General features: G+C 40.6%; 1 protein-coding gene across 1 annotated transcript; it reads left to right on the forward strand.

The window, feature by feature from the left end:
- Positions 1–842: 842 nt before the first annotated feature.
- On the forward strand, positions 843–6549 carry cdc45 (CDC45 cell division cycle 45 homolog). The gene is made up of 18 exons (XM_084025396.1): positions 843–1026; positions 1206–1265; positions 1904–1996; positions 2137–2274; positions 2475–2618; positions 2715–2773; positions 2867–2915; positions 3097–3158; positions 3258–3308; positions 3430–3549; positions 3859–3990; positions 4524–4622; positions 4707–4868; positions 4967–5105; positions 5203–5286; positions 5395–5513; positions 5954–6030; positions 6228–6549. Exons 1-18 carry the CDS (start codon positions 976–978, stop codon positions 6290–6292), a joined length of 1704 nt encoding a protein of 567 aa, XP_083881522.1. The 5' UTR covers positions 843–975; the 3' UTR covers positions 6293–6549.
- Positions 6550–10925: the final 4376 nt, after the last annotated feature.

Consider the following 10925-nt stretch of genomic DNA (forward strand, 5'->3'; position numbering starts at 1 on the left):
TGCTGTGACATTTATAGTAAATCGTTTGTTGAGCCAGGATGCAGCAGCAAAAAAAAATAGCAAAATTACAAATGTCTTAGTCAAAATATGATGTATGCTTTAGCAATGAAAAGTGCAGAATAGCAGCATTTTCAAATGTATTTTTTATTCTTAAGCTGCAAACTCCACATTTTCAAATTTCTAGATTGCTTTTTGTTTTACTGTCTTCTCTAGTTTTTAACAAAATAAATGTCAAACATCAGATCAAAATAATAATTTTTGTGCAAACCTTCACCGATTGTTCCCAATGGAACAATGTTGAAGCACCCAGTTCTGAACATCACAGTTGCGGCTCTGGCTGTACTAAGGATTTTTGGAAAGGAGTTCCCCCTTAAGAAATGTTCTTAATTTATTTAACAGTATTTTCTGTGAATAGTAAGTGAGGGTTTAAAGGTCGTTTGGCCCGGGTACTGTAAAGTAACAGTACAAAAGCCAATTTTAATTACTTTGTATAGCTTAATTTAATAACATGTTATGATTATTAGATGTTTTTTATATTTTGAAATCTATCACACACAGTAACTAAGGCTGTCAGATAAACGCAGTGGAGTAAAAGTACAATATCCGTCTCCAAAATATAGAGCAGTAGAAATATAAACATGTACATATATGACATTGAAATACTCGAGTCAAGTACAAGTACCAGAATTCATGTCGCAAGAATCAGAAAAGACTGCAGTCTGGTTACGTTTTCTCCTCTGTTTTTGTCCTCTGGCGTGCGTGCCCTCGAGCGTGTGACGTAGCTCTCAGTGATTGGTTTGATGTGTCCTGGATGTGACGTATGGATTTGGCGCCACATTTCCAACAAGGAACAGCGAAGAACAGCTCCGTTTCTTGACAGTAACCCCCAAAATAACCCGCTGTTCATGCCATCTAGCGTCATTTTACCTGGTTTGTCCTCTTCTTAAAAGTGCTTTTTATTTATTTATTTTGAAAATGTTCATCACGGACATAAGACAGGAGTTTTATGGAGTTGTCGCCAATCAGGTGAGTTGTTTGAGCTAGCTAAACTGTAACAATACGGTGAGCTAACTCGAACCATGGAACAACGTTACTGTTTGCTAGCGTTAACGTTACTTATGTACCTTACAGTAAGTTTGAGACGCAACGTATTTACTTTATGTAGTATACTGAAGTAAACATGTCGCATATTACTTTGCTTTCAGAGAGTCGCACTCCTGGTCGCGTCAGACATCGACGCTCTGTGCGCCTGTAAGATACTACAGGTAAGATAACCATATCAGGCTGTCTCCTATTACGATATTTCATGTCTGGATGAAGATGTGTATATATATCAAGAGCATAGGCCTCGGTAACCTTAACCCTAACCCCACTCTACTATTGAGCTATCCGCAGCCCTGATAAACTATGCTTTTTAAATGACAAAGTTTCACTCTTGCCGATGAACCCTGAAACTAATTTTAGAAATAACACTGGCCTAAGCTGTCTGACTGACTAATCAATAACAGCACTTTTAAGCCTACTAACCAAATAGTATTTATTTTGGCATGTTTAACGCCGCTGCTAGCCTCCAAGTCTGAAAAGTGCAGCCAAGCAGAGCTGCTGTAAACCTACATTCATTCTAATGGGACAGCTGTAGCTCAATGCAGATAGAGCAGGTTGTCCTTTTAGTTGTTTGTTCAATCTCTGGCTCAATGGTCTCATTTGCTTATTTCTTCAATACAGCAGTTTGTTTATTTAGTAATTTATGGTCTATTTATTGTAAAATACACCATAAAGCAGGGTGTGTTTGAGGACGTGTTTTGTTTTGTAATTTTGTTCCTTGGTGTACTGTACAGTGTGAGACTAATGATGAATTTGTAAATCAAACGATAATTTCTGAATCATTTTGTCTCTTTACCAGGCGCTGTTCCACTGTGATCAGGTCCAGTACACACTTGTGCCAGTTGCAGGCTGGCAGGACCTAAGCACCGCCTTCCTTGAACACAAAGAGCAGGTATGATCAAACCAGACTTGATTGACTTGCATCTTACCTGTTTTACAAGTGACAGAAGGGCAAACAAGTTAGACCTGTCGAGGTTGGCCCCACTGTCACTTTAAACTAAATGTATTATTTTGGTGTTTGGTGCGTTGTAGTTCCAGTATTTTGTTCTCATCAACTGCGGGGCAAATGTGGACCTTCTTGAGATGCTGCAGCCGGATGATGACTCCGTCTTCTTCATCTGTGACACTCACCGGCCTGTCGATGTCGTCAATGTCTACAATGACACCCAGGTGATGATGATGATCAATTCAGCTCAAACAAAGTGCATTGATTCATTTTGAATGTGCTGCACCCGTTTGTCTTCATTAGCTTGGCCGTGGTTGAAGGTTGTGAGCGATGCAAAAATGTGATTTCATATGAATTATATCTCTGTGGAAATTGTCCTGCCATGCTTACACTTTTATGAAAACTTCTATCATCTCGTTTACAGATAAAGCTACTAATCAAACAGGACGATGACCTTGGTGTTCCCTCATATGATGATATTTTTCGAGATGACGAGGAAGGAGGTGACTCTGGAAATGAGAGTGATGAAGGCTCGGAGCCATCTGGGAAAAGGAGAAGATATGATGAAGTACGTAGTTGAACAGGATGAGATCACGTTGCTGAAATGAATGGGAACGATGTTGGCCTGACGCATTAACTGTGTGATTTTTGTTTGTTGTCGCAGGGGGCAGTTGAGAGGAGAATTGAAAGACAGCGAGCGAAGAGGGAGTGGGAGGCACGAAGGTCAGATGATTTTTAAGGAGATGTAATGGTTTTTGTCATATGGGCGATACGGTTTCTAAATTGACACTGATGTTTGTTTCTCTCATTTCTCAGGAGGGAAATCTTGTTCGACTATGAGCAGTATGAATATCACGGGACTTCTGTGAGTAGGCTGTTTTTGAATTACTTTATTTTTTTGCCTCTTTGACTTCTGGAAACCTTAAATATATACATAAACATTTGAGTGAATTATGTACAGGTATATGATGACTGTTGCTTTACATATTCTGTTATTATTCCTGAATGAATTCCTTGGTACAAATCAATCGTGTGTCTTTCGTCAGGCTGCAGTGATGTTTTTTGAGCTGGCGTGGGTGTTGACTAAAGACACCAAGGACATGCTCTGGTAAACTATGTGATGACATTTTAGTATTGGAATGTAATACAATCTGGGAAGTGCACTGTACAGACTAGATGTAGACTTCTGAGTTATTTTTCTTTGCAGGTGGGCCGTCATCGGACTCACAGACCAGTGGGTTCATGATAAAATCACACAGTAAGAATATCTTTTTAAAAACATAGTTCTCAAAAACATCAATTGGTTTTCTTTCAAATTAAATAGTAATTAAAAGACTTAATGTTTTTCACCCACACTGTATTATTCTCGTTCAATTTAGTATGAAGTATGTAACGGACATCGCCACAATGCAACGACACGTCTCCCGGCATAACCACCGGAACGAGGACGAGGAGAACTCTCTCTCCATCGACTGTATGAGGATCTCCTTTGAATATGAGTATCCTTAACCCTAAGAGACACACACTGACCCCCTTCCCATGAATCTGGAGCGACTGGTACCAATGGATTTACAGGGTCGTCTAGTTTCATATTATACAGTATCTTCACACCTGGCTTTAGGAATGAGCCTGCTACCGTCGGGCCAGGATCACCAGTGATCCCTGTAGGTCTCGGGGGGTTAATTCATCTGACATGTTGTCATTGTGGGTCTTTTGTATTTTTACCCCTATGTTCACATACCATAATGGCAGGATTCACTTTTACTTTTTTTTTCACCTTTTGAGTTTTCCTTAACCGTCTGCTTCAGCCTCCGTCTAACCCTCTACCAGCACTGGTCCCTGTACGAGAGCATCTACAATTCCTCTTACACTTCGTGCAACTTCAAGCTTTGGACGTTAAACGGCCAAAAGAAACTCCAGGAATTCCTAGCCGACATGGGGTAAAGTGTCCCTCCATGCAAGACATCAATACTTTGTATTTTTAACAATTAAACATCAGCAGAGGTACTTATTATTCTTAGGCTCCTGGGAATCTGCTCTAAACTGGTTGGCCACTCAGTGGAGAGCACTTTTATTGAGAGCAACAACAGGAACAAAGTCAGATTGGCTGAAAAAATCTCTCTGGACATGTGTTGCATGGGGAGTACCAGCTCTTGCCCTCTGGGAGGCGCTATAGGGTTCCTGAGTGTAGGAAGAACAAATACAAACATTAATTTGGTCCTTTGTCCATTTCACTGCTGAATCAGCACAGGAAGGCAAATAAGTGACGGTTACCCCCCCGGACTATTTATGACCACTCTTGCGGGATTAGAGTCTGGACCCCCATCATATTTATTAGTCATAGTTGTTGTTTGTTTTTTATTGATGTTGTCTCACGTCTTCATGTATAATTGTTGGAGCTTGTACCGCAAGATATGGAATAGAGACGTACTTGTTTTAATGGCTGATATCTACTGATGGTCCTTTTTAACAGGCTACCTCTGAAACAAGTGAGGCAGAAATTCCACTCCATGGACATGTCGATCAAAGAGAACCTAAGGGACATCATTGAGGAGTCTTCTAATAAATATGGGTATGAATCAAGAAATTACCTGAAGACACTTGGAAGTATTTATTGACAGACAGTCTGATATAGTTTGCCCCTCCCCCAAATCAGTATGAAGGACATCCGCATCCAGACATTTGGCGTTCACTTCGGCTTTAAGAACCGCTTCCTGGCCTGTGACATGGTGCATGCCAGTGCCGCTTTGCTGGAGAGCACTGAGAAAGATGAAAGCGACGGCGACAACTTCATCAAGGCTCTGGACTCTCTTTCCAGGTTTGTGGTGGAGCCGATAAGATGACCATGCCGAGTGGTTCAGAGCCTATGATTTGTCAGATTCACTTCTGTCCCCCGTTGGTGTCTTCTTCTCTTAGGAGTAACCTTGAACGTCTACATATGGGCATTGACCTCGCTAAGAAGAAGCTGAAGGCCATCCAGCAGACTGTTGCCAGCTGCATCTGTACCAACCTCATCCTGTCGCAGGGACCCTTCCTCTACTGCTACCTCATGGAGGTATGAGTGTTTGAATGACCTGCAGGTGTGTGTGGCTGCTTCTCAACAGTAGATCCATCTTGCTCAGCACTTTACTCCCGTTTCTCCTCACGTGTAGGGAACACCCGATGTCAAGCTCTTTTCTAAGCCGATGGCCTTGACTCTTCTCTGCAAGTACCTCCTGAAGGCTTTTGTCCATTCTGTAAGTATCGTATTGCCTTCAAACTCATAGAAGCGTTTAATTGCACTGAAAATGCACCGTTTTTGCTGTCACTCATGGTGTTTTATTTGATATATTTTTGTCTGTTAGACGAGGAATAAGCGTTGCAAACTGCTTCCACTCATTATGGCTGCTCCCAAGGATGTGGAAAAGGGATCCGTCATTGTTGTGGGAATCCCCCCCGAGTCTGAAACATCTGACAAGAAGAAGTAAGAGAGATAACATTACTTTTTTCACATATGTTACTGATTTAATCTCTGTTTCAAGTTGATATTGCAATACTGAAACATTTAATCACCCTTTTATTCTAAGAACGTTTTTCTTCCCTTTCCTTAGACTTCAATAATCACAACACAAGTTGGATTTTGTTTGCAAGTGGTGTATGCGGTATCCGACGTTATGTCTAAAGACAAACACTCATTTTATCCAACTAACGGTCCAAAACCCAAAGATATTCCATCTATAATGATATCAAATAGAGAAAAGCAGAACATATTTGCATTGGAGACGTTGACACCAGGGAATTGTTGGTGTTTTTGCTTGAACAATCACTCTTACTACTGATTATAAAAATAGTTTTGTGTTGTATACAACAAAAATGCCTAAATTCCTCAACCCTCATCCTTTTTCTCTCTACCCTTTCTTTAAGTTTCTTTGGTCGAGCGTTTGAGAAAGCCGCAGAGAGCACTAGCTCCAGAACTCTTCATGACAACTTCGACACTTCAAGTAAGATTTACTTTTCTACTGTTTCTTGTCAAAATGTTTTTATATGTGGAGTTGTCCTCTTTTCATCAGACACTAGGTGGCAGCCTTGTCTATATTTGAAGTAGAGCTTCAATTATCAAAACTCATAAATCCGACAGTTCAGACCACCGTTTCCTTGAGCATTTATTCATTCTTTCTTGCGTTTTGTTTCTGTGCAGTAATTGAACTGAAGACGGAGGACAGAAGCAAGTTCCTGGATGCGCTCATTAGCCTCCTGTCATGAGAAGGAACGTGAGCATGAGTCTTAGTTTGAGTCTTGAATGGTGTAATTGTTGCTGTTCACATCTTTACACAGTGTCGCCAGTACAAGAACTTTGGGATTTCAATGGCCCTTTTCTGTGTATACTGTACAGTCTTTTTTTTGTAAATGTCTTATTGTCTCATTTTTGCTTTTAAATTCTTGTAACATGTGTCTTTTATTCATGTGTATGTATGTAAGTGCTTCATCACATTTTTAAACATTTTTAATAAATCAGTAAGTGACTTTTTGCTAAATTACTAGTAATTGTTACTGGGAGTTTTTGAGATATGTGAGCTGTGAAATGTGCATTGCTTTTTAGATTCATATGAGAGATACTATCTTTTTATCTTGCCTTTTTTATATTTTTCTTGCGTTTATGCTGACAAGTCACCAAATGAGCTCCCATGTTCCACATGTCCAAAATCAAATCAAACTTTATTTACACAGCACCTTTCATGCAAAATTGCAATACACGGTGCTTAATGGGAAATATATATCATTTCCTAAACACAATGCCTAGAGTTCAGTTGCCAAGAGACCACAATGCACAAAGAGAACAAAGCTGTCTCTTCCATATTTCTGGTAGTTAACTCAGTCAGGAACTGTCATAATAGACCAGGCAAAAACACCACGAGGACCTTTTGTCAAAAGGCAAGTTGAACTTTCTCTCGTATCATAAAACAAAGATCTGGCACCGGATCGGCTGTTGGCGGTCACGACTGATTTCAAACCGAATAACAGTCTTTTCATCTTGATCCAAATTACTAGTTTTGCTGACACAAGTTGTTGTTCCACAGAAAGTAAAACCGCTTTAATGTTATGTGTGAAAGTATTCTAAGTTTAATGAACTTCGTCAAAGCTCAGCCCCTCTCATGTGGGGTAAAGGTGAGGACTGCGACCTTGGCCCACACTGGAGAAAGTAGGCCAGGCCTCCTGGTGGTGATTTGCCGCTGGTCTAAAGAGTGACTGGAAAGGTGGAGCCTGAGCTGTTCTCTGCGGGGTAATTAAGATCCTTATCACTGCTGGATCAGGATGCGATCGTGACCTCCAGAGGGGAGGGTGTTTGCGTGGTTTCACAGAGAAGTCCCGACTGAGTGGCAGCAGTGGGACTGAAAACGTGCCATGAGCTGCAGCAAGGGGGATGTTTGTGTGCATCATCATCACTTAATTCTCACTGCTTTCTGTGGATCAACTTTTTTTTTTGTTAATGATTTATGTATCGAGTTTACAACAAAAAGAACAGACGCACAGACCCTTACATACATCTGAGTGAGGAAGATTCAACAGACCATTGAATGAGGTAAGCTCTAATAACAGAACGTGGTGTTATTAAAACAAGAGGATAAAGTTTCTCAATGCCCACACAGAATCACAAACCTGGGAACAAATAATAGCTATGGGGAAAAAACTGAAGACAAAACAAAAGGGAAAAGAAAAGATTAAAAAAAAAAAAAAACTGTGGATCAACTGTTAGAGAACTACTTACATCCCTGATGTTTATTATCACAACAGTGTGATGTTATCCAGCAGAAATAATGCCCCCATCTGTTTGTGACAAGGAAGACACATTTATATCATTAACAGGGTGGAGTCTGTATTTTTGAAGACATACTTATCATGAATTGCAGATCTTTTGTTTACCTCTTATCTCCTTTTGTTTTTCCTTTTTTTTTTTTTTATGTCTTCTTCATTTTCCATTTCTGCTGACTATGCAAGTTTTGAACTAGTTTGTTTACTTGTTTGAGAAATTGTAAAAAAAAATTTAGCACTTTTGAGGCATTCTTCTGGACTAAAATTCTTAGGTTCAAAGTTCACTCTTGGGTGTTGAAAAGCAGTAAAGAACCATTTCATGATTCATTAAGGAGTGTTCTTAGCTGTTAAACCAACATGATACCGAGAAATCCTCAAACAGACAACAGTGGCCACTATGGCCATAAGTTGTAAATACATTGTGTAGGTTGGCATTGTGCAGAGGCTTTTGTGATTAAAACCACTGAAATGATCATCTGTGACATGTTTAAATGTAGTATAACAGCAGCTCAACAAAGTGGAGCTAACTGATCAAGTCATATGAGATACTTATTAATATATATCCAATGTTTTCATAGTTTTCACCATAAACTATTGATGGAAGTAAGGCTGTAGCATCCAGCACAGCCAGAGGTTGTTAACTTTTTAAATACAAGTTTTAATTTCTGAGAGAAGATTATGCTGTTTCTTCTTTCAAAACTTACTCTTTCCTCTTAAGTGCTCAGAATTTTGAAGATCATGTAATATGATCAAAAGCTCACAATAGCTATTCAATGGAGTTTGTGGTGAGACAGTTTTATCCAATGCTGTTTCTGAGGTCCGGAATGAACTCTGAACCTCATGTTTGAGTTTCGGCTTTCCTCGGTGCCCTGCTGTTTTTCACGTCTGCCCTCAGTTGCCTGTTCAGGACAGGGTCCAGCCTAAACAACTGATCACAACCTGACCGGTGACATATCCGGTCACCAAGAGACGGTTGTGCCTTCGGTTGGGATGATGATGTTCCAGTGAGTGTAGAGCCACCTGTTCAGCCCATCATTTGGCCTTCTCCCCTCGCCATCAGTCACTTTGCTCTCCATCCCCCCTCTTGCACCTCTGAAGTGGGGCCGCTGCCCTTTCCGCCGCTTTGCATCTGAGGAATGTGGCAAGCAACAGACCCAACACACACACACACACACACACACACACACACACACTAAAGGAAACATACCCCCAAAGGCAGGATCGTACAGCCAATGTATAGATGTGCAGAGAGGCATTTATGAAGGCCACACACTCAACAGTCCTGTTGCCTTTTACTCCTCAGGGGTGAGCTGCTGAATGGAGCTTTGGGTGGGTGTCCGTGGGAGTAGTGATGCACTATTTTCTGGCTAATATGACGCGGTACTTTACCATATTAACCTTAACTCTGTATATTTGAGCTTTGACATCAGTACAGTAGCTATATGCCGCTTGTCATACATATACAACCCACAAGAAGAACTTGAGATGTGCATCTTATGATCCTAACCGTTAACCTTGTTGACATTTTGGCATTGATACTTTTATATCATGGGGTAGCACTGTTGCCTCACAGCGAGAGGGTCCCAGGTTTGATTCCCACGTCGGGTTCTGGTTCCTTCTGTGTAGAGTTTGCATGTTCTCCCTGTGTACTCATGGGTTCTCTCCAGCTTCCTCCCACAGTCCATAGACATGCAGGAGGGGTTAATTGATGAGTCTATATGTCCTGTAAGTGTGAATGTGTGCGTGAATGGTTGTCTGTCTCCACATTTTGGCCCTGTGATAGACTGGTGAGCTGTCCAGGGTGTACCCTCTCTCACCCAATGACAGCTGGGATACAGGATAAGAGGTAGACAATGGATGAATGGACTTTAATATCCTGTCACCTTTATTGATATTTGTATTTTCACTCTTTGCTACTTTGTACTGCAGCTGTTGCACAAATCCCCTCAATTGCTGTGGCAATTTTTGCTTATTTCTAAGGATTATGTCTATTTTTTCCTTTTGTAAACATACCCTGTCACATACACAGAAGCCCATTACTTCTCTGGGCTTTTGTTCTTACACAATGCCATTACAGTTTCACAACAGTCACTCTTGGGCAGCTACAAGAAAATTAGCATTTTAATACCACAATTAGAGTTTGTATCTTATTTTATTAATAGCTATATTTGCTACATTTACAAGCGCACCAAATTTATGCAACTGAAGCTTCCAAGAACTGTCATATTCCAAATAATTGGATATCACAAAATTACTGCTCAAACGTCCATGTATTAAAACTAAAGGTGCAGTGGGTTGGATCTGGGGGCATACTGCAAACACCTGAAACTTCTTCAGTGTGCCAAGTGCGTAGGAGAACCTACGGCGCTGTATTGGACCATCACTTAAGAGACGCGATGACACTTTGAAGAAACACAGTTCGGAGCGACCCAGCACTTGATGAAGTCTCTGTTACTTCTCTTAAGTTCTTATACCTTTCTTACTATGTCGATTTAGACATCTTGCATTAGCATTAACGGACAAGTCACTTGACCTGAACATCCAACCCGTTTCTCCACAGCTCATCAGGACAACCTCGTCATTTTCATAAGAAACAAACGTTCTAACAGCCGTCTGCATGTGCTTGACCTTCTCTGTACTTTCATTTCTTCATTTGCTTCTTGCTCATACAGATCATAAGGTCACAGAGTGATTAGTCATTACGTTTATTCCAGTAAACGTTTATACTCATTCTTGTCTCATTCTTCAACATTTCATCATAACAATCTTTAATATCTCAACTAAGGCAAAACCCCATACTTGATTTAATACAATTTATCCAATAAATATTGTTTAATTTACTTTTTAGCATTTCAAATCTATCTAAGCTGTATCTCCTCTAAGTGCTTTGGTCTTGTGTTGGTTCCTCTTCTTGAAAAGGCCTCCTCAGTGGAGAAGGAGCACTGGCATGCAAGGCAAATAATCCAAGACCAGCTCTGGCTCTTCCTCTGCTCCTTCTGGGTCTTCTGTAGTGGCATGGGTTTATTGTGGCTTTTCCTTTGGTTCTTGTTCTTTTGCCTTTGGGTTCTGTGTTTTTGTGAGGGCC

Source organism: Eutrigla gurnardus (genome assembly GCF_963514095.1).
Source record: "Eutrigla gurnardus genome assembly, chromosome: 13".
Classification (NCBI taxonomy): Eukaryota; Metazoa; Chordata; class Actinopteri; order Perciformes; family Triglidae; genus Eutrigla; species Eutrigla gurnardus.